The sequence below is a fragment of the Umbelopsis ramanniana genome, assembly GCF_025399195.1.
Source record: "Umbelopsis ramanniana AG unplaced genomic scaffold K450scaffold_77, whole genome shotgun sequence".
NCBI classification, from domain to species: Eukaryota; Fungi; Mucoromycota; class Umbelopsidomycetes; order Umbelopsidales; family Umbelopsidaceae; genus Umbelopsis; species Umbelopsis ramanniana.
Window position 1 is genome coordinate 40,676 of NW_026252163.1, and position 27,835 is coordinate 68,510.

At 41.6% G+C, this 27,835-nt stretch overlaps 14 protein-coding genes and 1 non-coding gene across 15 annotated transcripts; 8 read left to right on the plus strand and 7 right to left on the minus strand.

The window, feature by feature from the left end:
- Positions 1 to 338: 338 nt before the first annotated feature.
- K450DRAFT_259819 (uncharacterized protein) lies at positions 339 to 2,085 on the plus strand. Its single transcript, XM_051592055.1, has 6 exons — positions 339 to 948; positions 1,029 to 1,098; positions 1,165 to 1,273; positions 1,349 to 1,518; positions 1,584 to 1,847; positions 1,920 to 2,085. The coding sequence occupies exons 1-6, from the start codon at positions 476 to 478 to the stop codon at positions 2,073 to 2,075; spliced, it is 1,242 nt and encodes a 413-aa protein (XP_051440846.1). The 5' UTR covers positions 339 to 475; the 3' UTR covers positions 2,076 to 2,085.
- Positions 2,086 to 2,110: 25 nt separating this feature from the next.
- K450DRAFT_259824 (uncharacterized protein) lies at positions 2,111 to 2,721 on the plus strand. The gene is made up of 2 exons (XM_051592056.1): positions 2,111 to 2,350; positions 2,427 to 2,721. Exons 1-2 carry the CDS (start codon positions 2,290 to 2,292, stop codon positions 2,642 to 2,644), a joined length of 279 nt encoding a protein of 92 aa, XP_051440847.1. The 5' UTR covers positions 2,111 to 2,289; the 3' UTR covers positions 2,645 to 2,721.
- Positions 2,722 to 2,815: 94 nt separating this feature from the next.
- Positions 2,816 to 4,232, minus strand: K450DRAFT_259826 (uncharacterized protein). The gene is made up of 7 exons (XM_051592057.1): positions 4,168 to 4,232; positions 3,992 to 4,094; positions 3,742 to 3,899; positions 3,565 to 3,670; positions 3,292 to 3,487; positions 3,189 to 3,227; positions 2,816 to 3,116 (listed from the first exon to the last, which is right to left on the minus strand). Exons 1-7 carry the CDS (start codon positions 4,221 to 4,223, stop codon positions 2,992 to 2,994), a joined length of 783 nt encoding a protein of 260 aa, XP_051440848.1. The 5' UTR covers positions 4,224 to 4,232; the 3' UTR covers positions 2,816 to 2,991.
- Positions 4,233 to 4,271: 39 nt separating this feature from the next.
- K450DRAFT_259831 (uncharacterized protein) lies at positions 4,272 to 6,024 on the minus strand. The gene is made up of 5 exons (XM_051592058.1): positions 5,401 to 6,024; positions 5,241 to 5,328; positions 4,903 to 5,178; positions 4,625 to 4,813; positions 4,272 to 4,542 (listed from the first exon to the last, which is right to left on the minus strand). Exons 1-5 carry the CDS (start codon positions 5,941 to 5,943, stop codon positions 4,349 to 4,351), a joined length of 1,290 nt encoding a protein of 429 aa, XP_051440849.1. The 5' UTR covers positions 5,944 to 6,024; the 3' UTR covers positions 4,272 to 4,348.
- A 1,298-nt stretch (positions 6,025 to 7,322) lies between these two features.
- K450DRAFT_t102 lies at positions 7,323 to 7,394 on the minus strand. Its single transcript has one exon. It is a non-coding gene; the product is annotated as a tRNA-Gln (tRNA).
- A 1,606-nt stretch (positions 7,395 to 9,000) lies between these two features.
- On the plus strand, positions 9,001 to 9,998 carry K450DRAFT_259835 (uncharacterized protein). Its single transcript, XM_051592059.1, has 3 exons — positions 9,001 to 9,127; positions 9,647 to 9,781; positions 9,845 to 9,998. The coding sequence occupies exons 1-3, from the start codon at positions 9,038 to 9,040 to the stop codon at positions 9,917 to 9,919; spliced, it is 300 nt and encodes a 99-aa protein (XP_051440850.1). The 5' UTR covers positions 9,001 to 9,037; the 3' UTR covers positions 9,920 to 9,998.
- K450DRAFT_259839 (uncharacterized protein) lies at positions 9,842 to 12,847 on the minus strand. Its single transcript, XM_051592060.1, has 14 exons — positions 12,684 to 12,847; positions 12,469 to 12,610; positions 12,316 to 12,406; positions 12,159 to 12,241; positions 12,059 to 12,076; positions 11,875 to 11,986; positions 11,790 to 11,809; positions 11,604 to 11,722; positions 11,328 to 11,545; positions 11,145 to 11,256; positions 11,006 to 11,082; positions 10,841 to 10,943; positions 10,526 to 10,779; positions 9,842 to 10,449 (listed from the first exon to the last, which is right to left on the minus strand). The coding sequence occupies exons 1-14, from the start codon at positions 12,769 to 12,771 to the stop codon at positions 10,081 to 10,083; spliced, it is 1,806 nt and encodes a 601-aa protein (XP_051440851.1). The 5' UTR covers positions 12,772 to 12,847; the 3' UTR covers positions 9,842 to 10,080.
- Positions 12,848 to 13,058: 211 nt separating this feature from the next.
- K450DRAFT_259846 (uncharacterized protein) lies at positions 13,059 to 14,197 on the minus strand (the record flags this gene model as incomplete). The annotated part of the gene is made up of 5 exons (XM_051592061.1): positions 13,059 to 13,096; positions 13,242 to 13,552; positions 13,615 to 13,655; positions 13,731 to 13,783; positions 13,860 to 14,197. The coding sequence occupies 4 exons, from the start codon at positions 14,195 to 14,197 to the stop codon at positions 13,373 to 13,375; spliced, it is 612 nt and encodes a 203-aa protein (XP_051440852.1). The 3' UTR covers positions 13,059 to 13,096; positions 13,242 to 13,372.
- A 1,098-nt stretch (positions 14,198 to 15,295) lies between these two features.
- K450DRAFT_259849 (uncharacterized protein) lies at positions 15,296 to 17,974 on the plus strand. Its single transcript, XM_051592062.1, has 7 exons — positions 15,296 to 15,612; positions 15,686 to 15,765; positions 15,832 to 15,954; positions 16,018 to 16,176; positions 16,244 to 16,331; positions 16,401 to 16,528; positions 16,594 to 17,974. Exons 1-7 carry the CDS (start codon positions 15,396 to 15,398, stop codon positions 17,857 to 17,859), a joined length of 2,061 nt encoding a protein of 686 aa, XP_051440853.1. The 5' UTR covers positions 15,296 to 15,395; the 3' UTR covers positions 17,860 to 17,974.
- A 1-nt stretch (position 17,975) lies between these two features.
- Positions 17,976 to 19,436, plus strand: K450DRAFT_259853 (uncharacterized protein). Its single transcript, XM_051592063.1, has 3 exons — positions 17,976 to 18,188; positions 18,254 to 18,611; positions 18,702 to 19,436. Exons 1-3 carry the CDS (start codon positions 18,000 to 18,002, stop codon positions 19,223 to 19,225), a joined length of 1,071 nt encoding a protein of 356 aa, XP_051440854.1. The 5' UTR covers positions 17,976 to 17,999; the 3' UTR covers positions 19,226 to 19,436.
- A 1-nt stretch (position 19,437) lies between these two features.
- K450DRAFT_259855 (uncharacterized protein) lies at positions 19,438 to 21,357 on the plus strand. Its single transcript, XM_051592064.1, has 3 exons — positions 19,438 to 19,716; positions 19,790 to 20,766; positions 20,841 to 21,357. Exons 1-3 carry the CDS (start codon positions 19,467 to 19,469, stop codon positions 21,309 to 21,311), a joined length of 1,698 nt encoding a protein of 565 aa, XP_051440855.1. The 5' UTR covers positions 19,438 to 19,466; the 3' UTR covers positions 21,312 to 21,357.
- Positions 21,358 to 21,766: 409 nt separating this feature from the next.
- K450DRAFT_259857 (uncharacterized protein) lies at positions 21,767 to 22,917 on the plus strand. Its single transcript, XM_051592065.1, has 3 exons — positions 21,767 to 22,557; positions 22,636 to 22,654; positions 22,725 to 22,917. Exons 1-3 carry the CDS (start codon positions 21,780 to 21,782, stop codon positions 22,873 to 22,875), a joined length of 948 nt encoding a protein of 315 aa, XP_051440856.1. The 5' UTR covers positions 21,767 to 21,779; the 3' UTR covers positions 22,876 to 22,917.
- A 432-nt stretch (positions 22,918 to 23,349) lies between these two features.
- On the plus strand, positions 23,350 to 24,926 carry K450DRAFT_259859 (uncharacterized protein). The gene is made up of 2 exons (XM_051592066.1): positions 23,350 to 23,586; positions 23,651 to 24,926. The coding sequence occupies exons 1-2, from the start codon at positions 23,368 to 23,370 to the stop codon at positions 24,842 to 24,844; spliced, it is 1,413 nt and encodes a 470-aa protein (XP_051440857.1). The 5' UTR covers positions 23,350 to 23,367; the 3' UTR covers positions 24,845 to 24,926.
- Position 24,927: 1 nt separating this feature from the next.
- K450DRAFT_259864 (uncharacterized protein) lies at positions 24,928 to 26,679 on the minus strand. The gene is made up of 6 exons (XM_051592067.1): positions 26,638 to 26,679; positions 26,355 to 26,566; positions 25,993 to 26,235; positions 25,591 to 25,911; positions 25,336 to 25,516; positions 24,928 to 25,269 (listed from the first exon to the last, which is right to left on the minus strand). The coding sequence occupies exons 2-6, from the start codon at positions 26,378 to 26,380 to the stop codon at positions 25,012 to 25,014; spliced, it is 1,029 nt and encodes a 342-aa protein (XP_051440858.1). The 5' UTR covers positions 26,381 to 26,566; positions 26,638 to 26,679; the 3' UTR covers positions 24,928 to 25,011.
- On the minus strand, positions 26,327 to 27,776 carry K450DRAFT_259870 (uncharacterized protein). The gene is made up of 6 exons (XM_051592068.1): positions 27,609 to 27,776; positions 27,167 to 27,545; positions 26,978 to 27,093; positions 26,795 to 26,907; positions 26,638 to 26,736; positions 26,327 to 26,566 (listed from the first exon to the last, which is right to left on the minus strand). Exons 1-6 carry the CDS (start codon positions 27,711 to 27,713, stop codon positions 26,410 to 26,412), a joined length of 969 nt encoding a protein of 322 aa, XP_051440859.1. The 5' UTR covers positions 27,714 to 27,776; the 3' UTR covers positions 26,327 to 26,409.
- Positions 27,777 to 27,835: the final 59 nt, after the last annotated feature.

Below are 27,835 nucleotides of genomic sequence, written 5' to 3' on the forward strand. Positions count from 1 at the left end.
CGATGACGTGTTGGCGCTCCCCATTGGTGGGATTGCTTGCAAGTCCTCTTCCACTTCCGTGCAACCCACCCCTTTCAAAAAAAGACACAAGGTCATCCTTACAGCGACCTGAATTCCTTTGAACACGCTGTTTCATTCTGCTCGCCAATAGCAGCGCAATTCAGCGATCAATATTCCACTTGGACTTTATACAATATCTGATTTCCTTTATCTTTTCTATACCTGGGCACTTTCGCACCTACTCATCCAGTCAAGCTTCCAACGCAACTCAATAGGCCAACCCCAGCACCCACCAACGATCCTTAAGATCGCGATAATCAAGTCTTTTAATTGTATGCTACCGTAGGATCCTGGGCATTCCATAATTCTAAATTCGCATTACCCCGCTTATCAGACAAGAGACTAGCAAAATAGGTCTCAGCAAAGACCTGTCAGCCAGGGCAACCAATCCTCCTTTACTTATCTCGTACCTGACATGTCTACTACGACACAGTTTGCAACCGCGCCAACATCAGCACAGCAGCAAATTTTACGACAACGTGATCTTATGATTTCACAGCAGCAGCAACAGCAACAACAACAACAACAACAACAACAACAGCGACAATACGAACGCATAGGGTCAGGCACGCAATTGACACCACAACAGCAGTTACAGCAGCAAATGTTCTCTCAGACTGGTGGTGTTCAGCAGCATGGCATGGCTGGTGTTCAAGGCGCTATATCAAACCCAACCGCTGCCGCTTACAATACCATGGTGAATGCTCCTTTTACGAATGGTCAACCCCCGGTAGGCTCTGCGGCATCCATACCCCAACAGATGGCTAATAACCCAGCTCTTCAACGTATGCCACCATCCGCCGTTATGGCTGGACAGCCAATGACGAACCGCATAGTTCCTATCAACGCTGGTCAGTTACCTGGCCAATTGACCACACAGCAGGCTGGGTTTGTAATCATTCCGTTTACGAAGTTGACCCTTTTCCTTTTGTCCATTCATACTCATCCTCATTGCTTTCCAATCACAGACCAGCTGGCGTTGGATCGGCTGTCTACCGATTACTACAATACCTTGACAATCTCGGACCTGGAGCCCAGGTATGGAGCATATGCTTCTAACGTTATATGTTTTCAAACGAAAAAGTTACTAACCTTTAGTTGCAGACAAAGGAAATATCGTTTTGGCAAAAAGTTGTTGGCGATTTTTTTTCAGACAATGCTACCTTCCGGTATGAAATGACCAACGCGCAAACAGAGGAGAAAAAAGTGTTTGGTAGGATTACGTTCTCATTATGGTTTGGTTTTTCCTCCCCGTATTGACAATATTCTAAAAACAACAATCCCTTAGAATTACCGGCTTCTCTACTGGCAAGATTTTACCTCACATATTTTCAATCTGGTGTCGTGCGGATGAGTTGGACATTGGAAAGCACAAATGAGCTGATGTTTGGAGCTGGCTCTTTCGTTGTAGACTGTTCTCAATCTACACTCATACAGTACTTCGATAACGGCTCACAGGTAGTAGTACTCAATGTCACTGCTATGGCCATCAAACGTATGACTAACTTTTGTGCAATGTGAAGGTTTTACTAAACGGCAGACTACGCGCACAACTTTCACCATCACCTCCAACAGGAGCTCTGAAAATAGACATGTTGGACTTCTCCAGTCGTGGATATTCAGAATATATACCAAGAAACACGTTACTTGGACTATCTAAACATGAATCTCTGAAGAAGGATAACAAGAATATTAGCAATAAGCTTGACGCTATACTACGAGAAATTATACCAGATGGTTTGGTGAACGACTTTGGCATCTGCCCACGAGTGATGCGGTGTTTAGAGGTATGAGATTTGAATGAATACCGTGATGTCTTTTGGAACCAATACTTCCACTTATTGACCAACCTCCTCTAGATTGCCGAGGTCGTCGCTTCCTTTGATGACTTAATATACTACAGTCGAATGTCAAGCGTCGGTCCATTGGGTACTTATACTGCAAACTGGGAATGCTACACTTGTGTTGATACCAGAATACTTACTCTTCTGTTTTGCATCTTCCAGAAAGCCTGAAGGAAGTGTCACAAAACATTCAAAACAGGATTGCCAAAATGGGAAATGCAGCTGCAATGGGAAGTTTTGTACAGGAGGATAACTTACCGGGCTCGCCTTTAATCAAACGCGAACAATCCAACTTGGATACAGGTGAGTGGAGTGGGGGAAGTGTACGCTATAAACCTAGACTCATCAATGCTAATGAACTACAATTTTACTTGTAGGTGCCGGAATGATGACCCCGCAGCAAACTCCAAAAAATACATCACCATCACAACAAAGCCCTAGTATAGGTAACACACATTACCACCAGCCGTAAGACCATACAATGAAGCATACCTTGCTAACATAGCTTATTTTTCCTTTCAGGAAAGCGTAAAGGTTCTCCCAGCGAACATGAAATTAATGGATTCCCTGCAAACGATATAAATACCGCCATGAAAGGCTCAATGGGATCTGCTATGATGACTTCGCCAATTTCTGTTACTAGCCCGGTAGCCAAAAAGTCACGAGCATCCAATGCATCCCCTCGAGTTCGAAAGAGGAACACCAAGGCGGCACGAACTGGTGTAGACACTGTGCCATAGTTTGTAATTCAAAATAGCAGAAAACTCACAAAAAATAACAAAGTTCATTGTGCCATAGTCTCTCATTTTTATCACCATCTACGATTTGGGTTTCTCTACCTCCTGTTTTCGTTGGCGCTTACGTCTATATATCACACGCACCTCTCTCATTTCTTGGTATAGATGTGTTAGTGGATGATTTACTAGTGTCAAATTTATTGGAGGGATATGTCGGTCGATCGAACAAATTAGGAGAACATCTTGCTCTGTTTGTATATATGTTGAGTAGTGTCTCGAAGACAAGGAAGGGTAGTAACAAATAGAATGTATGGTATTTTGCTGAACCTGGCTGTTCATGAATAGTTGAGCTACTGCAGTCTAGGCGCTGGCTTCTTGGTGGAAAAGCGTCTGATGAGCATTCGAATCATCAAACCAAACCAGTAAACATTGAGGGAGTTCAATACGATGTTGGCAATGCCATATATGAACATATCTGCAAATTACATCAACTGTTAGACCCTGACCCTTTTACGGAATTTTGTAACGCCATTTCATTTTTACTTACAGCTTATAGGCACTTGATCACGAACAGCATAAACATCGACTATAATTTACAGAAAATTAGTGTGTCATCTCTCAGATCCCGATAGCGTTGAATTACAACTCACCCCATGTCTGATAAGACATAAAAAAGCCATACGCTATACGAGCACCAAAGAAGGTGGATATCAACACAAGGCCATTCAACAACTGGATCTTACTGCCGGTCCAGCCAAGCTTGTCCATAAACCAATTGAAGTTGAGGAAGGGTGTGCTAAGTTCGTACAAGATAAAGACAGCTCCATAATAGTTAAGAAATGGCCGCTGGAAATTTAGATATATTTTTTTTGATAAATAACAGAATACTTTTGGTGCAGTTGTATCTTCGACTTTTCACTTACGAATGATAATATGAAAACAGCAAATGCCGCTACGCCATGGAAAGCCATTCCAATTCCTTGATGCTTAATGTATCGAACGGCAGTTACCATGTCCCATAGAAAGTATCTGTTCATTCAGACGAATTTTAAGTAGGTTGCACAAAGTCTTCCCCAACAAATGTATGTCATCACGCTTACCCGCATGATATCGAGTAAAAGTTGGCTGCTTTTGGACTGTAACCAAAGATGCGGTCATTCGCAAGCTCAGAGTCGTTCAATATTAAAAATGCTCCGATGACCACAGTTATACAATGGGCAGTGGATACAACATGGATATTCCAGTTGGTTTCATTGAACTGCAGACAAAAGAAAAAAAAAAAATTTTTAGTCAGATAACCTTTTTTGTCAATTGTCGGAATGAGGCAAATAATAGATCTAGTCGACTTACTCCTCGGAATGTCTTGAAAGTCTTTGGGAACATTTGCGGGGAAATCACTCGAGACAACTCGAATAATACATTACATGCTACCAACGTTGCAAGTACCACATGCCTATTGAGATGTACTGAATTAACAATCCGCTGGGTGATGTAGTTCAGGCAACTGTCAAGCTTTAAGTGCATACCAATGATATTTCAAAGTCGGTAGTTCAAGCCAGTCAAATATGTTGCCGGACACCATGTTTTTGAAGTAGTAAAAGGATAAAAGAACAAAGAGTGGATTCACTTTTCTCGGACTCTGAGGCAGCAAAATTATATATATTTATCTTGACCAATGATTTCATCGGACACAATCTAGAGAGGCGCTTATAAAGGCTTTCTAGCAGTAAAAACTCGCCATCGGGCAAAACTATGATACTCATCAAACTCGTTCAACGCTTCTTGACAAACTCTATCATAATCCTCGGAAGATACATGAATTTCTTCTAGCCACCATTTCTTCATCGACTTGAATAAAATCTTTTGTTGCTCTCTGTACAAGAATCCAAACTCCTTTTGTACTAGAAACACCGATCGAGAAAAAAGTTTAATTATGATTTCTCTCTCAGCATTATTATTTAACTCCACCAAAATTTTACTTACTTGGATCATCTGGCCACTCTCCAATGGGTATATCGTATACTTGCTCATGAATATCTTGAAAGCAGGCATCTCTTAAAAAATCTTTGATATTGGAAGCGTACTGGGGACTAATGTCCAGCTTGTTCGACGCAATCTCAAACCAGTCGTTGATCAGGCTGAGAACCGGCCCGGGGCATTTGAACGGAAGGTCTAGACATATTTCAGTGGTCAGCATCGTCATTCAGCCGTTTTTTTTTTCAAGCACACCATTGTCTTTGACCGAATTTTATAAACCTTACCATATTCGACCAATTGCAGCCATCCACCCGGTTTCAAAACTCGGTAAAATTCCTCGATCAACTGCATCCATCGTCCTAAAGGTATGACTGTTGCCATGTCTCGCTGATATACAAAATCAAACGAATTGTCCATGAATTCAAGTTGATTATGAACATTGCCTTGAACATATAAAAGTCTTTCATCCTTCAGTCGATGATGCTTCGCCGGTGGTGTCAGATCCAGCCCAACGACACTGGCGTTTGGAAACTCTTGGCTCATCTCGTGGGCCCATAACCCTATCAGACCTCGTGCCTCAGTAATCATATCATCATTCGACATAATTTTTACCGTCACTTACCGGTACCGCATCCACTATCTAATATGTACGTCGGGTTCTTTAGTGGAACGGCAAAGTTACCGTTGAATATTCGCTTGAAGAGATAATGCTATAATAGCGTTAGCAATCCCGGGAATGACAACGGAATTAAAATAATTTTCACCCCTTTCCTTCAACTTACCTGGCGTAGCTGTCGATCGACTTCTTTTGGCCCTTGATAGTCATATATAGTAGACGGATTTGCTGTTGCTTCCATTAGCTTGGACCCATTCATAATTTTTTCGGATCGTGGAATACGACGGTCGATAGACCGTTTCCCTTCAAGAATAAGATATCCCATTTCATCTCCAATCACAAGACTGCCATGGCTTCCAGCCTCCGTGCCGAATGTACGTGGAAGGGATCCAGGTGAATAGTTCGAAGGTGTACTTACAGGCGACATATCGTCGCTTGCTAGAGAAGACCCTCTACTGTGATTATATTTTGATGAAACTGCTGAAGGTCGCGGTATGCTGAGTCCGTTCAAGGTTGATAATGGTGTCGCTTGGTCGTGTAAAACCACTCGGTGTCCTATCGGGGTGGGTCCGCCTATAACTGCTGCTACTGTCGTCGAGCTCGTACCAAAGTTATTTGCAACTTTATTCACAGCTGTTGACAGTGCTTTTCGTTTCCTTCGTTCTCCTTTGCCCTCTACTTTTTGATCACGGCTCGCATTATTTCCCATTAATTGAAGTAGAGATCAACAGTGGGAAAATGTGGAAAACGGCGAATTTCGGTTTTTAATTGTCATGTTCGCGCTGAGGTGGTCTCACTCGCTTTAAAAGATAACCCTTATCTGGACTACTTTTTGTCTTGGTAAAAAGTCCTCATTTGACGTAACCCGACTTGCTCAACTTTATTTTTTCACACTGGACTTTCTGCTTACCAGAATTCCGCTGACATGAGGTTTTATTAGACATTCTCTATGCTATAGAATCTTTTCTTCCCAGTCGCTTGTCTAAACTAAGCCCTGTTCTTAAAGAAAGTATGTGGTACCGTGGTACAGTGATCCGTCCTTCCGGAAAAAGGAGGAGTGGAAAGGGACTGTCGCACGTATTGGCATGATGCCAATTATCGAAAGACTTGGATCGGTTACTCTCATGCTACTTTACCTCCTCAGTCCCACGTACGCCACTAACTCCATAATTGGCCTATCGAATAAGGTGGATGACCATTTGGACCCCACTTGTTATCACACCTGCCCTACAAATGCTGCCAAGCGTCCCTTACTAGCAGCCATTAGCTAAAAGTAGGCCCTTGCCCTTTCCTTTGAACGCACCACCCCATCTATTTGTTCTTATTAGGATTGCAGCCACTCTATAGACCTCATGTCTAAAGTATCATTCAGTGGTGTACCAGTTCTTTATGGGTAATGGTTATGTTATTAAGATATGTATAACATTTATTGGTGTTGTTACTCGGATGAAAAATCGCTATTGCCTTGGCCGTACCATGGCACATTCTCTATTTGTAACATATTGTTATCAGAATGCACACAGTACAAACTCCACCATTATACGGGCCGAGAACCGCCACCATAGATTGTTCCCAGACTATATGGTGATCATCTTATACGGTCATAACTTCTGTAATTTGCTTTAAATGACTTGTCTTTTGAGATGATATGTCATATGATACACAGTTTTCTTGTCGACTACCAAATTTGAAATGTTTGTTACAGGGGTCTTTGGCATTATTCGTACACCTTGAAAAAACTTTTAATGCGGACGGTAGAAATTAGGGTTTTACATTTGAGTTGGGAAACTTGAGTTCTTTCTATGCAGTGTTTTTGGGGAATTCACTGAAACTGCACGGCAAGCTGGTTCTCACGGTGTCATCGCAACAATCGCAGTAAAAAATTCCGGGCCCAAGAGGAAAAGCTTAATGAATGCAAATTTAAATTATCCTTTTTGTAATTGCTTTCATATTTTTACCAGACGTCTTTATATAGCACTCTAACATTTATTATAATAAAACCAAAAAATGACAATTCGTTCGGAGTCAACCACAACGATCGGCAAAAAGATTTGCGGCAAATGCTGTCTCCCAAAAAAATAAAAAAGCAGGTCCTACCGAGAATCGAACTCGGGCTGCCAGATTCAAAGTCTGGAGTCATAACCATTAGACCATAGAACCGCTCGATGTCAAATCGTAAATTTTGTGTTATTTATCTTGTTAATATAAATTCTCAATTGTATACCACAAGTGGCTTATTTAAACGTCCTTCATACCTTGCTCAATCACTTTAAAGCTTTTTTTATACTTAACACAGTACAATGCATTTAAACAAAAAAATTATTTGTTCTAAACCGCGTTGTTTTGTCATTTTCTTACTTTGGTTATTGCGAATTTAATAATTAATATCAAAATTACTTCGTGTCTAAGTATGCTTACGGCGGTGGTGGAACTGTATCTATGGGTGATAAGATGTTACTGATGCCATTTGGGCTGATTTTTACTGAGTTGTTCCACAAAAATTTAATGCGTCTGTTCACCAGCTTTCGTTAAAGTTTTGAAAAGAGGTCTAACAACATTGGAATACTTATAAGAAAAAATTAGATGAAATATTTTGATAGCTTCCTTTATGTTGAGCTTGTTGTAGCTTTATATACAGCGAATGCTGTGCTATATTTTGAATAGAATTTTTAGCAGTTTGGTACTGTCTTTCAGTATGCTATTACAAGACTCTATGTTTAATTCGGTGCATACATTCCTCTCAATGACACACCAGCTTGTAAAATATACTGCGTAGTAATTCATTGTAATTGTACTCATTCTCTAAGGAGGAAATAATTGTAAGCAGCAATCTAGTCATCGCACCGGTACATGTACCATTCATCTATTTTTCAGGAAGAACCTGATTATAGGAGTGCCTCTACATAAATACCAAATACCTGATATTATGCAAAAGAGCGGGTGTAAATTTCCAGATAATTTTTGAGCAGAGCAAACACCCCATTAGCTATCTGAGCGATAACATTTCTATAAGCTACGTTTTATTCCATCACCACATATCATGGCTTGTGGAAGTTTAGCTGGATAAACTTCACTGAAAGATGCCGATATTTTGTGTGATTAGTCTAGTGAATAAATCACCTTACTTCCTAGATCTGCTTATGTACCCTGAATATGACAGTGAGATAAATAAAACTCGATAAATGCAACATTACAAGCAGAATAACGGGAGAAAGAAGCCAAAAAAAATTTCCTTGGAGATTTGAAGTTAAATAAACCAAGTAAACGTTAGTTCGTTCCTGCTAAAAAGTTGTTGAATTATCTAACGCTTTATAGAAAGTCATTATGAAATCTCATCATATTTTACTCGGCAAACGGATACGTAGTTTTTGCAAAGAGGGCGATTTTCAGGTTGCTCAGATATTCCACTGGTAAATTTAAAAGATAAAGTCAGTGTCAAACTTGACTAGAGCTTTATTACGAAATGTAACATAGTATTCAATGCGTACCTCATGAACTTGAGCATCCACTGAGCCTTACTCGTACGAAGTCTATAAGCTAATATTTTCGCCTTTCCAAAACTTCATTAAGAGAAATGGTCGGATATAAGGTTTAAAGAATGAATAAGAATAAGTCTTATTTATTGGTAGCGTTGGTTAGCGTTGATGCACACAATCAATTTATTATAATGGGGTGTGGAAAAAGAAACCGCTACTGTTCATCGCACAATCACGTGAGATCCAAATTAGGCAATTCGCAGGGTAGAGACGGCTTCTCGCAGTCTGTCTCCGGGTAGATCTTCCTTTCACATCACATCTTTGATCATGCCCGCCACTGGCATTGCTACCGGACTGAACAAAGGCCACATCACTGCCCGCCGTGAGCTCAAGGTCACTCCTTCCTACAAGAAGGGTGTATGTATCTCAATTCCTCTCTTACATTGTCGTTTTTTCTTCCACCTTCTTTTTTTTTTTTTTTTCATATGAGCCCATGGATGTATCCATCGATCATCACCCACCAGAAACAACTCATCTATCATCGACATCCATACATCGAGTAAACATATCCATCCATCATATCAACTCAAAATGTCACGAAACTTTCGTCATTCGAAATACCAACCATTACTGCCAGCCGATGGCACATTTGCGGTTTCAAAATGTCAAATGTCCATCATACTGAAGACCAATTAACCTGGGACTTCAAATTTCACAATTTTACGGCAACGTGTACCTTTTCAACCCTACAACAGTGGAAACTTCTCCGGAAAGTTGCTTGTGAAGGTCAAAGGGCTACACCATTTCCAACGCTTCGACAGCAATTCGGTCAATTCGCCAATAATATTTGTCTCTTCTCATACCGATTCGTTTTCTTCAAATTTACCAGTCTTCATTCTCATGTCATCCAACGCTAACGCTATTTCTTACGCACAGGTCCAAAGCAAGCGCACCAAGTTTGTTCGCGACCTCGTCCGTGAGGTCACTGGCTTCGCTCCTTATGAACGTCGTATCATGGAATTGATCAAGAACTCCAAGGACAAGCGTGCCAAGAAGCTCTGCAAGAAGAGAGTAAGTACAACCTTAATAAACTGCATTAGCATAAATTAATCCTAACCATCATTACTTTTATAGCTTGGTACATTCGTTCGTGCTAAGGCAAAGGTTGAGGAACTCACCAACGTCATTGCTGAATCTCGTCGTCATTAAGCGAGAGTCAACTGATATACTGGATAGAATTATCAATCTTCAAATATACGCACGACCTCAATAAAAAAATGCACAGCTTTCTTTTGGTTCATTATGCTTTAAAGACATGAGGGGAAAATATAATACATTGGAAAGAGAATACAACGTGTGACAAAGGACATTTACGTGGAGATGGCAAGTTCTGTGATGAGCTTACTACAGACATCTAGGAAAGGGAATGTACTCAAAACTGATTCTGAACCAATGTCGGCTTGTTCAGACAAGACGTTTGCCATTTTGAGAGTATTTTCATATGAAAATTCTTCAGGTACCATGTACATGTCGTCTGAAGTTGGTGAGTACGATTCGATCGAGTCGGTTTTCATATTCTGTGGAGAATGTCCTTCGGCCATCACTTGTCCCAAGCTCTTGAAGTCAACCAAGTAACTGTTGATATCCAATTTGTAAAGTTGTAGATCAAGCTTGACAATCACACCCGACTCGTAACGATAACGGCACCGCAAATGATAGGGATCGACAACTTTCCACTCCTAATAATGAAGGAATGGTCAATTGATGGTGGTCAGGCTGACGAGAAGAAAATTCCACATAAGAAATTATACTTACGAAACCAACGTTCTTTAAAGACTTGAAAATTTCCAGCATGACTTCCCAAGGAGGGCATCGACTGCGTATACCGAAATGCCACTTTGATCTTGCTTTATATTGTCGCTTCGATGGTGGGCCAGAAGTAGATAGTTGGCGGTTGACAGGTGGAGTTCTGTGATTGACTTTAGACAAAGTGGGAGATTTCGCACCCGGAGGCGGAGTGCCTGACATTGGCATGATGGGCTGTCCAGAATACGACGGGCGTGTTTGTGCTACAATAATGGTTAGCATTGGTCGATCAACCATTTTTTGTAATAGATACCGCATACATACCCCTCATGCTATCGTCACCCTTTGGTAAACTTGAACTCAAGACTGCAATAGAGGACGGAGCCTCAAGATTATTGCCATCATAACCAGATTCCTTTGCCTGCTCCTATAAACATGGTAAGAAGACAGTGTCATTGCGAGTATGAAATGTTTGAAGTGAGAGCTTGCCTCAAATTGAGAATTCCAAGGTGGCGGTGAGGTGGCAAAAAAGCTTTCTATGTTGTTATCTTTGGAAAGTTTTTCGGCTATAAGGATCTGTCAGTACGTACACCAGCGATACATATCTTGAGAACGCTTTGGCACTTACACTCTTTGATCATTCGGTGATGATCCACCACTAACTGGTAAGCAACCTTTATTTGATTATTATCTGGTTCCGATAGAGCCTTATAAATAGTTTCACGACTATATCCCATTTTCTGAAGAAAGTAAAGTTAAAATGGTTAAGTATGTTTGTAATTCCGTCGAAATGCTGATAACATATGCTCACTTTGCTTAGCTCTGACAAAACTGATTCATCGATTTCCTGTGAAAGTGTTTCGGCCGCATCTGGCAATGGTTGCAAATATTCTGGAAGACCGACATTAAACCAGGGATTTTGCCGGATTTCCTGAATAGTGATTCGCTTAAGAGGGTCCACGACCAGCATGGATGTCAGCAAGTACTTTGTTTCCGGGCTCAAAAAAGAAGGGGTTGTATAGATGCCACCTGAGAATATGAATTTAGTACAAGATCACCAAAATATAAGATGAAATGGCATATCTACCATTAATCTTTTTGAATAGAGTAGGGATGTATTCATCATCAAATGGGAGTCGACCACATAGCATAACGTAGAGAATAACACCGCAGCTCCATACATCGACTTCCGGTCCTGCATATAACCTATCATGCTTGGATTAAAAGGTTGCCCGCCTATTTGGTAAATCTGATCTATGACACATCTACTTACTTTCCGGAAATAACTTCAGGCTATAACAGAAAATATCAGCTACCTATTCCTATCGTCACCCAAGGTGGAATCAGTGGACACTTACAGCTGCATAATTTGGACTTCCACAACTTGTTTTAAGAAAGTCACCATCTGTCATAATATTGGAAAGCCCAAAATCGGCAATTTTGACATTATTATTGTCATCTAACAAGAGGCTAGAAACGACACGGCAAATGGTTTAGCAAGCAGATTTTTTCATTTGACCACGTTTCATACACCACACTTACTTTTCGGGTTTCAAATCACTGTTTGGAAGAGATGCTTGTTAACCTGGGACTGCATGAAAAAATCGGGATGGCACGAGGTAGCACATATGTAAACACTCACCGATGGACAATTTTGTGACGATGACAGTATTCTACTGCACAAATGATCTGCTGGAAAAATCGCCTAGCATCATCTTCTCCCATCTATTAGCCGAAACAATGGCCCGTTAGAAAACAAAACGCCACAGCTGATCCGTGTCATGTCGTCGCGCAGTTACCTTGCCCTTTTCAACAATGTAATTGAACAGCTCTCCTCCAGCATACTCGATAACCATGATGATATCTGTCGGTGTTACAATGACTTCATAGCTAATAAAAGATATAATTTTTAGTGTCAAGTTCGCGAAGCAGTCGGTAAAGAGTTTACTTACAGCTTGATAATATGAGGGTGTCGCAAGAGCTTGAGGTACTGAATCTCCCGTTTAACTCTTCCTGCCATGTCCAAGCTGGCAATTTTTTTCCTGTTGATAATTTTCAAAGCAACTTTTTGTCCGGTAGTGGAATGAACGGCCACTGCAGGAATGTTGAATTTGTAAGCATTGAAAGGTAGCAAAATAACGCTTGCAATCGACAGTGAACTGCTTACGCTTGACTTTTCCAAATGAGCCAACTCCTATGCTCTTAATGATATTGTACTGTCCAATGCGCATCCGACTTCCGTTTGGGGATGACATGGTGTGATGGATGTAGTATATAGAGGTTGAGTGAGGAAGGCTACTTGATTCTTGAGGTACTCTGGTTTATGTCGATTTGTTCGGTTCGGAGCTGGTGTTTTTGGACTGCAGACACATTTTTTTCGACGTCATGGGATTTCGCTGATTCAATTCACAATGTGGCGGATGAGAGTGTATTGACATTTGAACGAATACGTATGGAATATTATAACTGTTGCTGTACAAAAAATTATCAAAAGAATAAAGAAATATATGATATAAAGGGCAATGTTTGATAGCAAGCGACGGGAGAGCACAAAAGCAATGTGACATGCAAATCAAGCTTCTCCATAAGTGAAGTAAAGAAAATGAGTGTTATACGTAAGAGTAGAGTATAAAAGGGATTTCCGGAAAACCAAAATCAAGGAAAAATATAAATATATTTGAAAGGATTGCCAGCAAATGAAAGAAAAAGCTTGTTACGGCCATACCTAACCAGTCGTAATTTCGAGGGAAAAGGCATTACAGTCTCAAGTCTCGGTTTGGCGCTCGTACGCGCATTCTTGCTGTTTCCTGTATAATATGCTCCGCAGTCTTGGAACAGGAAGGTCCTTCACAATGGTTAGTGACCGTTGCGGCAAAATCGAAGTTCAGCTTCAAGTTGAGCAACCTGCGATTGATACTGTGCTATTTGATCTTCCAGGGATTTGATGAACTCGATGCTACTTTGCAAAATCAAGCCTTTGTTGGATTTATTATATTTTCCTTCTGGCGTGTCTTCCGGAAGTAAAAATCCAATCTTCTACTATGATAGTTAGTAAACGCGCGGAAAATTTCCTGCCTCATGGCGGCAAAGTTCGGTACCTGAATGCATTCGTTGATATGGTCACGTCTCCGTCTTTCCACTAATATTGACGTTGGAAAGAAAATTGATGGTTGATGAGAAGATCACCGATATATTTGGAGCACACATGATTTACCTGCGTTATGAGACTCTCTGCGTCTTCGACGTCTTTCCATAGCCTGCTGCAAGCTATTACAAAAGCAAATTGAGAATGTTCATTCGAAGATATGGTGGCAGCATTCAATAAAAAACCTTATTTGCTTACTTTGCTTGTGTCCTAGGATCGTCCTCGTAGCTACTAGCAGACAAGCTCGCATGATCCATTGAATATGGATGAGTTGGAATAGAATTTAGTCCAGAATGGGCTTGGTTTGGTGAATCAGGAGCCGACCATGCCTGGTTAGAGCCTTCTGGTATCATTCGGTGAGCATATGCGTTTTTGATGCCAATAGGAATTGATCCGTGTATTGTAAGCGAATCGACTTGATACGGAGGAATAGGATCTGAAGGGCCAGTGAACAAAGGTTCAGAGGCGACCTTGAAAGGCATGGAATCATGAGATCCAATCCCGTCGAGATCGGAAAAGTAACTGAGTTGTCTCATATCCACATAACCAGTCTCAGTAAGAAAGCGGTCTTCATCCATAGGTAGCGAATTTCCATCGTTTGAATGGTGCCTATCTTTGAGGATCTGAAGATGGTACGCTGTCGGATACTTGAGTTGCATTTGTTGTGCACTGGCCATTTGAAGTGAAGATGAGAGAAAAGGTGATAAAAGGTGTTTTGAAAAAGATTGAAACTTTCATAAACAATAAAGGAGTTTCGTAATCTTCAAAAAGAGAGAAAATGCGTCACTGAATAGAAAATGGCATGCAAACCGTTGTTTTCTACCCGGTGGTCATTCTCGTTGTGGGAATATGCAATGGATGTTGACAAGTTGAATTTCTTTTTCGAGCGAGAAAGAGACAATCTTCCTGTCAAGAAAACAATCCCACCAGGACGCTCATGTCACATTTTCTACTATCAATGTAGATGTGAACCATTTACACGAATGCTACTCGTTAATACAGTGTCGGAAAGGTATAAGTGCTTCGAGATGTACATTCAAATCCGAACAAAACGCAAGATATGTCCCTTAGCTTGTCAAAGATAGTGTACTATCATGTGGGTAAGGATTGAATGGTTTTGTCATGGATCACAGCACTTTTGGGGATTTGGCTGCGTCAGGTGAACAAAGATTCACAAATAAGGAAACATGAGAATTCAACAGTAGCATTTTGCAGCCGAGGGCTGACATCTTTTGCTCATATTCGCATGGGTATAGAGGCTGTAAATATGCTGTGGTATAATACAATAATTCTTTTTTCTTTATAAAATACGATTATTTCTTCTGGTGTAAATGGAACGTAGATTCCGTTCTTCTTCACACATGTGAATATCAAAGATGAAAGAGGTATGAAGTCAAAGTATGGCAAAAGTGGAAACAGTACCAGTAGGCAAAAATTGGATGAAGAAACAATAAATTAATAGCACAAGTACCGAATACTCCAAATGTACCAAAGCTGACGGTAAGTCCAGTTGAAAGTAGGTACCTAATTTACAGCCTGTTAGGAATGAGGTAGTCCTCATTCTGGGGTTGTATCACCACTTTAAAAAGTAAGTTGAAACTGCTATTGAAACTTGAAACCTTTTTATTACAATATTCTCCTCTTGTTTGGACTGAAGCTATTTGGACTGAAGCCATTGTACAAAAAAGCCGGAAAGAGCTGTTGAAATATTATTTTGTTTACGACTTACAGCTCATGGCTGATCCCAGCTCTACAGCAGAAATGCCAGGAAACCACAACACCTCACATGACCCATTGAGCGACAGTCTCGAATACTTGCTAGCATCACGACAATCGCATCAGGACGACACAACTGACATCAATTGCTGCTGTGGCGAGATTGAATGTCCAAGCCAGAAGCAATATGAGCAGAGTCTCCAAAAGGCGGAATCAGACGCAAGATTAGCTGCAGGTACGGGTAAAGAACGGTAATACCAGCTCATGACGTGAGGAAGTCTAACAATATTATGCAACTTTTGAATCAGAAATTGGCCAAACTTTGCTGCATAAGCATGAACGCTACACAATGGACGCTCAGGCCATTCAAGCCGAGTTGGAACAGAAGGTGAGTTCTTCCTCTTAAAGGATAAAGTTGATGGCATGTATGTTAACCGCTTGCTTCACTATGTAGATCAAATTAATTTCCGCCGAAAAGAAAGAGTTGGAAAGGCTGAACCATGAAGCAAAGATTGAAAACGAGCAAGCGAAAGACGACCGAGTTAGAGCTATTGCTGAACGAGAGAGATCGAAAAAGGTTAGTATTGTGACAATTCGTCGCATAAATGTAGGATAATGCTGAATGACTTGTACTTGATAGATGGTAGAAGCTGTGCAAAAAGACCTCGAAATAATCTCTATACGGTGTAAGAACTTAGAGGACGAAAATCAAGCTAAGAAGTCAGAAATCGCAGAAATTAAGGCATTGCAAGTGATAGTTGCGCAGAGCCATTCTATGGAGCAAACAATGCAGAGCAAGGTACGATCTTAAATCTCCGTATCGCTGGCAATGGTAGGCCTCGACTCACTCAATTTAATAATGATAGGTTGACGACCTTTTGCAAGAGCTTAGCAGTGTACAAAAAAACGAAGCAGCGGTCGAGTCCAAGTATCGAAAGCTGAAATCTCGATACGGTAAATTATGTGGTGAGGATGAGCTATTGAGTTAAAGGATGGCGGGTTAAATATGTTGGATTTCATTAGAGGCACTGCATGCATCATATCATATGACGAAACGACAGATGAAAGAGCTGGAGAGTAGCAGTGAAGATTACAAGGCACTGGCTTGGTTGAAGGAATCTAATAACAAGATGCGACAAGACTTATTACATGTACGTGATAGGGTAATAAGTGCTCGAAGTGAGATGTGAAATATGCTAACAATCGTGCATACTAGATTTCCAAAGGTTCTCCCAATAAAGAAACACAAGGCGCTCAATTAATCTCATTAATTCAGGAGCTTGCCACAGCAAATAACAAGCTTAAAGGAGAAATCTTAAATCAACAAGAGACCATTTCAGCACTTTCTTCACGTGTACAAGAAGCGGAAAATGATACAAAGAACGACGAGGATGAGGATTACGACCACATTCATCATAATGCAGAATCAAGGGATAATTTTTCTATTCCAATGCCCAAGCATAAACATGCAAAATCAACCGATATGTCAAGCCAATTAAGTGGATCATGGACGAGCAGTATCTTAGCTACTTCTCCTCCTCGATTCAATGTAAACGTGCCCGAGGATGTCGGCAATCATAAACCTCAACCTATATCCCTACTATCGAAGCTGGAAGAGGCGCAAAAGTCAAACCTGTCACAGTCACTGCCTGGAAAACCAATAATGTTTAAAAAGCCGGAGAGCATGATCAGTGTTGATACTTACGCAGGAGATGCCTCTATCAACCCACAGCGCAGTACCAGTACACCTATGAAGACCAAATTTGGCTCCCCATTATCTCAGTCCAGTATATTCGTGACTCCTTCACCACCCCACTCACCAAGTTATGGTGGACAAGAGTTACGTCACCCATACAAGGTGCTATATGACCTTGCGTTTAATCTACAGAAGAGACTCAGCGGCACGGAAATAAGAATTCTCAATCGAAGGCTGCATCGTGCATTTGATATGCTCAAGTTAACGGATTTATCCAATTCTATCATTGAAAATGTAAATCAAGATATTCAAGCATTGGATAGTCGATTTTCATGGGTTCAACAAGGCGTCAAGGATCAAGAGCAACCATGGGCTCAGGAAACAATTTCTCTCGGCAGCTTCTTTGTCATGGTCAAGCTTGTGCAGGATCTTTTGGCGGAGATAGGAAATTTACGGACGACGTTAAACAGTTTGCAGGTCGAATACGTTAACAAAGTCAACGAGAATCAAAGCTTTGTTGAAAAGGCATTGGAAGAGCAATCAGATTCAAGCAAGCTAGACAAGTCTGAGTCTAAACAGACGGATAATACAGGAACGTTTGCCTGGCTTTCGTCCATAATATATCGGACGTCCGGCTCCGTTGCGTCTGTCAAAAACAGCGATGACGACTCAGTCCATTCTAGCACAGAAGAAATTTCTGAAGCTGGCAACACGAGTTCTATATCTTACTTATCTAATTCTATATATCGAATTGCAAACACTTTGCAAGGTGGCCAAAAATATTGAGAAATTAAACGTTTTCGGCTAAAGTATAAAGATCTGAGGAAATGATTCATCTGAAATTATCGGGGCTCAGCCAATAAAATCAGTTCACTCATTGTGTCTCACGTAAAAGTCACTTTTTTTTACGTTTAGAACTGTTACAAATGTCAAATCCTACTACACCACCTACAGACAAACTTGACTGGCAAAACATCGGTTTTCAATACCGTGATATCAATGGATATGCCAAATATACCTGGACTCCCGAGAATGGTTGGGATGAAGGATCGCTAGAAACGAATCCTTACCTCAACGTTCACATGTGCTCGACTGGTTTGAATTATGGTCAAGAGGTAAAGGGTGCTCGAAGAAACATGGTTAATTATCATCAGCGTAGTTGCTGATTTTTTTTGCACAGTGTTTTGAAGGGTTGAAAGCTTTTCGTACAAAGGACGGACGCATCCGCGTGTTTCGACCTCACGAAAATGGCAAGCGTATGAACCTGACAGCCGCCTTCGGCTCCATGCCTGGAATTCCGGAAGAAATCTTTTTAGAGGCTATCAAGAAGACTGTTCAAGCTAATTTGGAGTATGTTCCACCATATGGCTCTGGTGGTTCGTTGTACTTAAGACCTTTGTTGTTTGGAAGCGGCCCTATGATTGGGTTGTCGCCAGCTCCTGAGTTTACTTTCATCGTTTTCGGTGTCCCAGTCGGAAACTATTACAAGGATGGTGTTAAGCCTGTCGACGCTTGCATTATTGAAGACTTTGACCGCTGTAAGCATTTCTTTTTATTTTTTATTTGCATATTTATGCTTGTGGGATGGACATTAAGCGTTTGTTTCATTTTTTTTCCCATTATATCAGCTGCTCCTCTGGGCACAGGCTCTTTCAAGCTCGGAGGAAATTACGCTCCAGTATTTCTTCCTACCGAAAAGGCAAAAAAGCAAGGATTCCCAATCACCCTGCATCTCGACTCCAAAACACATACATACGTGGACGAGTTTTCCACGTCTAACTTTGTGGCTCTTAGCAACAAGGATGGGGTCACTACATTGGTGACACCTAACGGCCGGACAATTTTACGATCTGTGACACGAATTTCCTTGGTAGAGATAGCACGCGACCTTGGTTGGACGGTCGAAGAGCGTGATGTTCCTTTCAGTGAGATTGAGGAAGGCAAGTTTGATGAAATCGCAGCTTGTGGAACGGCAGCTGTAATCACTCCCGTAAAGAGAATTTCTCGAGGAGAGAAATCCTACAACATTGGATCTGGAGAACAGACTGAAATTGGCGCTGGCTTTGAAGCTCTTTATAAACAGTACAAAGCTATTCAAAATGGCGATATAGCAGACACCAAGGGCTGGATGTGGCCGGCAGAAGGATTTTAATATATGAGCCTTGTTTCTTGTGAAATTAAACCAACGCTCAAGCTTTGTTTCACGGGCCAAGAGTGCATCGTGAGGCTGGACAGAAGTGGCAATAAGGCTGGCATTTTTCCTATGCTCTGGGAAGGGGCGATTGGTTGCTCCCCGCTGTGCCTGAACTGATATAAAAATAAAATTTTAAAGCTGCATTCAAGCTCCTCTAAATTGATATCTGTTGCTCCCCTTGTTTCTATCGGCAAACAGCATGCCGCAATCTTGGGATTTGTCCAGGCATATCCAGCTTGCTGTGCTGATGCTCATACTCATGGGCATCATAGCCATCACAGTTCGTGTAGACTTTTGGGAAGACTATTCTTCTCGAAGTATTTCCAAAGATGCTGAAGAAATGCAGAAGTTGATTGCCAATCAACAAGAAACGCTAAGAGAGGACGAAGATAGAAGAAAAATGACAAAAATAAAGGAGATTGAGGGACGAAGGGCTGTTTTGGAACCTGGTAAGTAGGCTAAAACCCTCAAGTCGTATACCGAGCCATTTTATTAATGCGATTGTTCGGCGTTGTTATTTAGTGATTTTAGCCAACGACACCGATCTTGAGGTTCTCCTCCAGTCCTACGACATTGCCGTACCTCACCCTTCTAAGCCCTGGAATCTTTCGGATACGGAGTACTTGTTGTCAGTAAAAGGTCAATCAGACTGGATGAATTTGTTGACCCAGCCTGAAGACCGGCCCAATTTCAAATCGTTGACTATGCAAGAGAGGACATACAAGGCTCTCTTCCAGTATCTCGATGAATTGCAGTCCAATGGAAAAGACATTCAACAACCTCCTTTCAAGGATACATGGGAACTCTTTCTTCAGTTGGAGACTGTTTTATACCCGTGGTTGCATCTCCAGTACATCAGTTTATTTGATGCGCAAAAGCAGAGCAAGGGGGCAGGCATGATCTTCTGTGTCGGCAACGATCAGTTCTATCATGCAGCTACAACCATTCGCTCTATTCGAGAAGCTCACAAATCCAACATCCCCATTGAAATTTTTTACATCAACGATGATGATCTCTCTGAAGTCAAGCGCCAGTATTTTGAGACGGAATTTACCAATGTCAAGACTGTTGACTTATCGCAGTATATTGATGACACGTGGACACAGTTTGGCGGCTGGGCTATGAAGCCCTTCGCTATTTTGGCATCCAGCTTCACCGAAGTTATCCTTTCCGATGCTGATGTGTTCTTTTTCAAAAAGCCCGAATCCTTCTTGGAAGATGCAGGTTACAAGAAAACAGGCTCCCTTTTCTTCTATGATCGAACCTTGTTCGCTGACTGGGATGGCGGAAGAAAGTGGATGCTGTCCTTCTTACCCACTATGAGTTCTCTTGTTAGAAAGACAAGATGGTTCACTTTGCGCTCATCGCACGAGCAAGAATCCGGAGTTGTTGTCATCGACAAGCGTAAAGCAGCTCTTGGTTTAATGTCAACATGTAAAATGAACGACAAACGTGAGCGTGACGAAGTGACTTACGATCGAGTACATGGTGACAAAGAGGTAGGTCGATGGTCTTAAAACTGCATTTTGACAAATTGGATATGATATTTATTATCGATTTTTGTTTTATACAGACATTCTGGGTTGGTTATGAAATGATGCAGACTCCTTACGCGTTCGTCAGCTCTTACGGCGCTGTCATTGGAGGACTAGGTGATGGTGGTGAACCAACGCGAGTATGCGGAAACCAACTTCACCTTGGTGTTGATGGTCGACCTTGGTGGTGGAATGGCGGCCTTCTGCGAGATAAGAATCGCTGGCCTGATCGATACATGAAATTCACCCATTTTGCCGAAGGAGAAGACTGGGATTTCGAGACATCGTGTATTGTCGAAGAAGATGGCATAAAGGAACTCACAAAGCAGGAGAAAACTCTAACCGAATCTTTCCTTATTCTCGACGCCAAGCGGAAAAAGGATCAGTTAGCCATGCACGACGGCACTTGGAAACCTTCCTCTGCTGGCAACACTAGTGGTCACAATGCGAAAGTGGCCTTCTCCCCGGATGAAGATACTACCGACATGCCGGAATCGGATGAAGATTAAAATTAAGAATTTTGAGACACTAGCGTACCGTCTGTTAATCAGATTTGTAAATCGTATTATATAAACTGCATGTTGCATTGATATCATCTTTATTATCGAGCCCATGACGCAAAGACGAAAACTGCATAGACTATTGAGCTTACAAACATTTTTAAGTATTTTAGCTTATGGACGAACCCGGAAAGAACGGCCGGTAGAGTCCCATTACGTCTTTGAATTGACAATCTATACCCATCAGAATAGACCGAGGCAAATTAAATAAACATGTAGATTGTTCGAGCTTGACATACACTTTAATAAGTCAAAATTGTCAATTTTGAGTCGTTCCGCAAATTCGTTATGAGACACAGTTGGGATACCTTGGGAATGGGTAAAACCTCATTTCTGTACAGTCATCCAAATTCCGCTTACTATAAAATAGGATTCATGCTCTTAACAAAGTTCCACTTCAGTCACTTCTCTGTCATTATGTCACTTCCCTCGTTCAAAGATCTTCCTATCGATGCAAAGTATCCCGCTAAATCAGCTTGGGGTCTCTGGGGTGATGATGACAGTTTGGGAACAATGAACTTGTTAACCACTGAACGTGCCAAAGAAGCGTCCAAGTTGGTGCGCACTGGCAAGCTTTTCCCGATGAACTGGACTATGGAAAACAAGTATACCATGTTCAATCGTGGAGGGTTTGAACATGTTATCAAGGAGCTGATGCCAGATTGTGCTTTCGATGATGTCTATAACAACTGGAACACGCAGTCCTCAAGTCAATGGGACGGCCTTGGACATGTGTGTAACAGACACACACCTGGAGTTTTCTACAACAATACCACTGCAAAGGATGTCCGATCAGGAAATGAAAAGCTCGGAATCCACCATTTGGCAAGAAAAGGCATTGCTGGCCGTGCTGTTCTTCTTGATTTTCGTCGATGGGCCGTGAAACACGGCGTTGAATACGACCCATTGACACGCTACGAGATCGACATCAAGGATCTGGACAAAGTCGCTGAGGAACAAGGTGTTACGTTTAAGGAAGGTGATATCCTTCTCATTCGTAGCGGCTTCACTGAAGCATACAACAATGCAAATGACGAACTTAAGGCAAGCCTTGCTGAAGTGGCCGCGGTATGTGGCGTCAAGCCATGCGATGAAAGTTTGGAGTGGATATGGAATCACCATTTCTCCACTGTTGCAGGTGATACCGTTGCTTTTGAAGCTTGGCCACCAACCAACGGATTGGATAACGCAATGCGTAAGTAAAACTAGTAGCATGGATGTCTTGAAAAAGTGAAGAACAACTAACTAAACCATTCATTTCAACATGCAACAGATGCTATTCTTCTTGGAGGGTAAGCAATAATGTACTATATATTTGTTGTTATCGATTTAAAATGTCTAACAAAGTCTTACTGTTTGCAGATGGGGTATGCCTATTGGTGAATTGTTCAATCTCGAACATTTGGCTGAGGAAGCGGCTAAAACTGGCGTCTATGAATTCTTCTTCACGTCCGCACCTTTGAACAAGATGGGAGGTGTAGCCTCTCCTCCAAATGCAATTTGCATCATGTAATTATTTTCTGATATATAAAATATTCAGTATTCTTTCGCGGAACGTATCTTTTCACACGACCATCCTTGGTACATGTGAAAGAAATGATTGGGGTTTCACACCTTTTGCCAATATTCCATTTGAGTTCTCTTCTACCGATTGGGAACAGAACACAATTTCCCCGCTTTATATGCTGACACATGTACGGGCAAATATTATGAAATATCAAAGGTTTATATAGGTTACAATTTAACAGATGTGAGCGCTTCTATGTGAAAGGAAATAAAAAAAAAACCACATATGAGGCGTCAGAGGCGATGGTACAAATAAAGTGGTATGGAAACTTCTTGTTTTGTTGTTTAGCTGCTGGTGCATATCGGCCATTATCCTTGTTGGACGATGGGCAAAAAAAAATCTGATCGCTGAGCGGAGATCGAATTTATATCAGGGCTGTGACTTCTGGAAGCTGCGGGACAACTCTACCGACCTTTGTCATTTGACCACTTCTTACCAATGGCCACTGCAGATCACTGTCCTTCTTGTGATGCAGATGCTTCCCATCGGCAAACTGATCTTGAGAACACATCACTTATCTATTGTTCCAATTGTGGTCACGTACTGGACGATACCGATTATCAACATCAATTCATAGACTATACCAGTAGACCAACTTTGGACGGTCAGACCGACGCTTTATTAGCAAAATGGCGCAACCAGCCTAAAGTATTCCATGTAAATGAATATACTTAATTTTTGATGATAGCGAAAATCCATTCTGACCTTCATCCTTTCATAGGTTTCAAACGGAACATGTTTAGAACTTCAGCGCTTGGCTCCACACATGCAATTGACCAGCGACGATCTACAGATAGGATATACATACATCAGACAATTTTTGAACGAACGTCGAACAGCTTCGACAAGAATAACCGCGGTAGCAGTGGCATACCTTCTCCGTAGGATGAAGATGAAACCAATGCCTTTGCGAGCGTGCGCTTCACTTTGCCAAGTATCAGCTCAAGCGGTTGGAGTGGAGTATCGACGCCTTCTATACATTTTAAAACCGGTATTCCCTCAAGGATATTGGGATCCTTACTTATACCTTCACGATGCAGCTACGCATAATTATGAAATACTTGCCATGCAAAACGGAAAACAGTCAAAGACCTTCACAATGGCAGCTCTGATAAATCTCGCTACCGAAGTCCTCAGCACGGCATCGAAATTGCTATACCATACTGGCAGAGGTTCTTCGTCTTTCGTAGTTTCATGCCTTTTATTAGCTTCGGACGTGCTAAACGAACGTGCAGTCTCAGGACCCTATCGTCGAAAGATTTTGAAACAATTGGCGACCGCAAACTTGATATCTGAAACCAACCTTGACAGACGGTACATCGAGTTAAGAAAACTTTTTTGCGGCAGAGCTGAACAGCTTCCATGGAGAGCCGGGCCGGGAAAGAAATGCAGAGATCCGACGCCTTTCATACGAGATATATTAAAATTGGACTGTGTTGTATCTCCTAAACCTTTGATAAAAGGTAAAGAAAGCCCAGAATCACAGGGCGCAGCTGGCGAGGACATATATGAGAACGTGAATGCGCTTGCCGAACCAAGCTCGGTACACAACAAAGTCCCCAGTATTTTGAATAATCCTCCGGCATTTGTAAAGTCAGAAGAAATGAGGCAACATCTCGAACGCAAGCTCGAATTCATCATTGGAGAGGAACCGATGTCTCTGTCTATCGAAGATGAACAGGATTTGAGAACTTTAGCGTTCTTGCATGAAAACGGAATGAGCAAAGAGAAACTGCTAAACACAAGTGCAACTGAACGTAGGCAATTGGAACACACTATACAATATCGGGAGCAGTTCCCATGGTCCTACAACGCACATCGAGACTTGGACAAGGTAACGCTGGACGACAAAGATCTTTGCGATGAAGAAATGAACATGTACTTACGTATCAAACAAGATACATCAACAAAATAGTAATAACGTAGACGGATGATTCATTTATGATTGTAAATATTGTATTATATTAAAGCAGAAAACTGTAGACTAATTTTTTGTTATCCCATTCCTTTCATACTCGTTCGATGTACACCACCCAATGATCGGCTATTGCAGCAATAGAAGTCAAAATCGTAATCAACTACTCAATCCTGTTCTGCTTCAACTTTTGATTTCCATTCTTGATAAAGTGCTTCACAACGATCAACCAAGATTTTGGCCGTTTCCGGAGTGTAATTTTGAATTGGATGCAAATCGACAAAGGAGTAGCCCCATCGATCAGTGCAAGAGCTATACACAACGTTAGGATCCAGTTCCTTGCATGGTAGTTGAGCGCAGTAGACATTGGATATGGCTCCATTGTAAGGGTTTATATTCTGTGAGGTTAAACCGCCAAATCGGAACTAAAACAAAAGAAATTAAATACGCTTGCTCTGGACATGGGGCGTAAACATTCTCCTGATACTAACAGCATAATGGACCGATCGTCTAATTCGACCGATCCATGCAGGCAAGTTACCGATGTTGCTAGCAACGACACCGGGTGAGGTAATAACGGATGTAATAGGTGCGTTGTCCTTTTTAAATTGCTCGTTCATATAAAGGGCAGCAATATTGGTCGCCCATTTTGATGATTCATATGGCTCTTCTCTAGAGATTAAGAATAAAAGCACGTGAGCGTCAGTTCATCCATCTCGTGGTTCAGTCTTCAGTCGATCACATACGCTTTGATGCCCTGCCAGTCATCTATGGAAAATGTCGAACTCGCAGCTGTGCCTGAACTGGTCCAGATAATTCTGCCATCGCCAGAAGCTTTCAGTAGAGGTTCTAGCTCACGTACCATGAAGTAATGTCCTAGTACATTGCTTGCGAACACTAGACCGACATTATCGTCATTTATCTCTCCTACAATCTGCTGTGTGGCGTCCGAACTTTCAATGAAGTTGACTGGATTCTTCAAAAATAAGGTGATAACTTCGCCCCATCTAAGTCCAGAAGCACTGAGAAGTCCAGCGTTACAATAGAGGAAGTCAAGTCGCTTGTACCTGTTAAGTAACAATTAGGTTCGTATTGAGTTTACCTATGGACAGCTGTACTACCATTTTTTGTCAAAGAAAAGTTTATACCTTTCATAGACTCTTTTGCATGCTTTCAATACGCTTTTACAGTTTCCAAGGTCGACAATCAGGATGTCCATCTTGGCTTTTGGGAATTCTTGCAGTAACGATTGCCAGGCAACCATGGCCCGCGCTTCATTTCTACACGCTAGCACAACTATCAGGTTGTCGCAATCCCACTCGAGAAGGCGTTCGACAATGCCGTAACCAACACCGGAATTGGCTCCAGTTACTATGGCAATTTTTCTGTCGCTGGCCATGGTTGAAAGTCAAGCGTAAGCCGGCGTGTCGTTAATTTAAAGGATTGTCAGACATTTGGGTTAGGTTTCCGTGACATTAGCAGGCCGCTTTTACTCAGAAGAAAAAGGTACCATTCAGAAGATTCAAACTCTTTCATATCTTTATGTAAAGCGCTAAATGCATATGTTACAAGTCTTTGAACTTTTCTGTCGCTGCCACCAGCTTAGCAGAAATTCCTGCCTCTTTAGCAGAATGTCCTGCATCAGGAACTATATGAAATTCAGCTTCGGGCCATGCCTTATGGAGCTCCCAAGCAGTGACGGCAGGACAAACAACGTCGTATCTAGGCAGAAATTTCGATATCAGACTCTTGAGCATTATCATTCACCTGCCAATGTCATGATCAAAACCTACCTTCCCTGGACAATCACTCCAGGAATGTTATGCTTCTTAATAACGTCCACATTATCAATGATCCAGGAATCGGTTTCAAAAAATCCCTTGTTGACGAAGCTTTAGAGAAGGATTAGCATTTCACTCGTATTTGAAATCACGTTAGAATAGAACTTACTAATGATTCTCAATACGCGCAAATTCCAGAGCGAATTTGCCGTCGTCAGCTCTAGCCACCGCTTGTTCATCTAGCAACAATCTGCTGGTGGACATTTCCCAAGCTGACCATTTCTATCATCGTGAAATAGACAGATTAATAATTGTTGATAGACATTCAGATCAGTAGAAATCAAATACTCACGGCTGCTGCTTCTTCACGAACGGCCATATCATCACTAGTCAGTCTTCTGTGATAGGCTTGCATAACATTTCCTCTCTCTTCTTCGGGGATAATGGAAATGTAATCTTCCCACGCATCTATATTATGGATACTCCGAATCAGTATGTTTCTAGGATAGCCATTTCTTGTTGGGAGTAAAGTTTTACTTACCTGGGTAAATAAAGGAAGCACCATTCGCATTCTCATAGAACCAAGCGAGTTCCTTGTATCTTAGCGTAAAAATGCCTCGAAGAACGAGTGCCTTGACCTGTTCGGGGTGCTTGATAGCATAGGTCAACGAGAGAGTAGATCCCCACGATCCGCCAAATACAACCCATCGATCGATACCCAAGTGCTTTCGAATTCTCTCCAGATCTTCTACCAAGTCCCAAGTTGTATTCTCTTCTAGGCACGAGGAAGGTGTACTTTGACCACAGCCACGTTGAGAGAACAATACGATACGATAGGTCTTAGGATCGAAATATTGACGGTCAGAAGGACCTATGCCACCTCCAGGACCACCATGAACGTAAACTACTGGATTTCCATTCTAATGTAGTTTCAATCTGTTTAGTAGGTATTTGCTGGAACCAAACTTAATAATATAGCTTACCGGATTGCCAGCTTGCTCGTAATGCAAAGTGTGAATGTCTGTGACGTTTAAGAACCCAGTATCAAAAGGTTCAACAAGGTCATAAACTTGTTCTCTGACGGCCATAGTGAAAAAGTACAGTAAATAAGGGTGTAAAGTTACGGCAGTTGTAAACTACAAGAGAAAAGCCGCAAACTTATGCGTGAGATAACGCGCTAAGCCTACCCACGTGAGCTCACAAGCCAATC

Bases quoted from the DNA above. Each gene is read 5' to 3' on its own strand.
- K450DRAFT_259819 (XM_051592055.1), top strand. From the start codon at position 476: ATGTCTACTACGACACAGTTTGCAACCGCGCCAACATCAGCACAGCAG. The intron at 949-1,028 runs GTTTGTAATCAT...TTCCAATCACAG, and splicing joins TTGACCACACAGCAGGCTGG to ACCAGCTGGCGTTGGATCGG. The intron at 1,848-1,919 runs GTATGAGATTTG...AACCTCCTCTAG, and splicing joins GAGTGATGCGGTGTTTAGAG to ATTGCCGAGGTCGTCGCTTC.
- K450DRAFT_259824 (XM_051592056.1), top strand. From the start codon at position 2,290: ATGATGACCCCGCAGCAAACTCCAAAAAATACATCACCATCACAACAA. The intron at 2,351-2,426 runs GTAACACACATT...TTTTCCTTTCAG, and splicing joins ACAACAAAGCCCTAGTATAG to GAAAGCGTAAAGGTTCTCCC.
- K450DRAFT_259826 (XM_051592057.1), bottom strand. From the start codon at position 4,223: ATGGTGTCCGGCAACATATTTGACTGGCTTGAACTACCGACTTTGAAA. The intron at 3,671-3,741 runs GTAAGCGTGATG...CTGAATGAACAG, and splicing joins TTTTACTCGATATCATGCGG to ATACTTTCTATGGGACATGG. The intron at 3,228-3,291 runs GTGAGTTGTAAT...TGTAAATTATAG, and splicing joins TATGTCTTATCAGACATGGG to TCGATGTTTATGCTGTTCGT.
- K450DRAFT_259831 (XM_051592058.1), bottom strand. From the start codon at position 5,943: ATGGGAAATAATGCGAGCCGTGATCAAAAAGTAGAGGGCAAAGGAGAA. The intron at 5,179-5,240 runs GTAAGTGACGGT...GAGGTCTGATAG, and splicing joins AGATAGTGGATGCGGTACCG to GGTTATGGGCCCACGAGATG. The intron at 4,543-4,624 runs GTAAGTAAAATT...CGGTGTTTCTAG, and splicing joins AGAGTGGCCAGATGATCCAA to TACAAAAGGAGTTTGGATTC.
- K450DRAFT_259835 (XM_051592059.1), top strand. From the start codon at position 9,038: ATGCCCGCCACTGGCATTGCTACCGGACTGAACAAAGGCCACATCACT. The intron at 9,128-9,646 runs GTATGTATCTCA...TCTTACGCACAG, and splicing joins CTCCTTCCTACAAGAAGGGT to GTCCAAAGCAAGCGCACCAA. The intron at 9,782-9,844 runs GTAAGTACAACC...TTACTTTTATAG, and splicing joins AGAAGCTCTGCAAGAAGAGA to CTTGGTACATTCGTTCGTGC.
- K450DRAFT_259839 (XM_051592060.1), bottom strand. From the start codon at position 12,771: ATGTCATCCCCAAACGGAAGTCGGATGCGCATTGGACAGTACAATATC. The intron at 12,611-12,683 runs GTAAGCAGTTCA...ACATTCCTGCAG, and splicing joins CTCATTTGGAAAAGTCAAGC to TGGCCGTTCATTCCACTACC. The intron at 11,546-11,603 runs GTAGATATGCCA...TCATATTCTCAG, and splicing joins TCTATTCAAAAAGATTAATG to GTGGCATCTATACAACCCCT.
- K450DRAFT_259849 (XM_051592062.1), top strand. From the start codon at position 15,396: ATGGCTGATCCCAGCTCTACAGCAGAAATGCCAGGAAACCACAACACC. The intron at 16,332-16,400 runs GTAAATTATGTG...GGATTTCATTAG, and splicing joins AAAGCTGAAATCTCGATACG to AGGCACTGCATGCATCATAT. The intron at 16,529-16,593 runs GTACGTGATAGG...CGTGCATACTAG, and splicing joins TGCGACAAGACTTATTACAT to ATTTCCAAAGGTTCTCCCAA.
- K450DRAFT_259853 (XM_051592063.1), top strand. From the start codon at position 18,000: ATGTCAAATCCTACTACACCACCTACAGACAAACTTGACTGGCAAAAC. The intron at 18,189-18,253 runs GTAAAGGGTGCT...TTTTTTGCACAG, and splicing joins GTTTGAATTATGGTCAAGAG to TGTTTTGAAGGGTTGAAAGC. The intron at 18,612-18,701 runs GTAAGCATTTCT...CCATTATATCAG, and splicing joins TATTGAAGACTTTGACCGCT to CTGCTCCTCTGGGCACAGGC.
- K450DRAFT_259855 (XM_051592064.1), top strand. From the start codon at position 19,467: ATGCCGCAATCTTGGGATTTGTCCAGGCATATCCAGCTTGCTGTGCTG. The intron at 19,717-19,789 runs GTAAGTAGGCTA...GTTGTTATTTAG, and splicing joins AAGGGCTGTTTTGGAACCTG to TGATTTTAGCCAACGACACC. The intron at 20,767-20,840 runs GTAGGTCGATGG...TGTTTTATACAG, and splicing joins GAGTACATGGTGACAAAGAG to ACATTCTGGGTTGGTTATGA.
- K450DRAFT_259857 (XM_051592065.1), top strand. From the start codon at position 21,780: ATGTCACTTCCCTCGTTCAAAGATCTTCCTATCGATGCAAAGTATCCC.
- K450DRAFT_259859 (XM_051592066.1), top strand. From the start codon at position 23,368: ATGGCCACTGCAGATCACTGTCCTTCTTGTGATGCAGATGCTTCCCAT. The intron at 23,587-23,650 runs GTAAATGAATAT...ATCCTTTCATAG, and splicing joins ACCAGCCTAAAGTATTCCAT to GTTTCAAACGGAACATGTTT.
- K450DRAFT_259864 (XM_051592067.1), bottom strand. From the start codon at position 26,380: ATGAAAGAGTTTGAATCTTCTGAATG. The intron at 26,236-26,354 runs GTACCTTTTTCT...AACCATGGCCAG, and splicing joins GAGTTTGAATCTTCTGAATG to CGACAGAAAAATTGCCATAG. The intron at 25,517-25,590 runs GTATGTGATCGA...CTTAATCTCTAG, and splicing joins GACTGGCAGGGCATCAAAGC to AGAAGAGCCATATGAATCAT.
- K450DRAFT_259870 (XM_051592068.1), bottom strand. From the start codon at position 27,713: ATGGCCGTCAGAGAACAAGTTTATGACCTTGTTGAACCTTTTGATACT. The intron at 27,546-27,608 runs GTAAGCTATATT...AAACTACATTAG, and splicing joins ACGAGCAAGCTGGCAATCCG to AATGGAAATCCAGTAGTTTA. The intron at 26,737-26,794 runs GTAAGTTCTATT...CCTTCTCTAAAG, and splicing joins GCGCGTATTGAGAATCATTA to CTTCGTCAACAAGGGATTTT.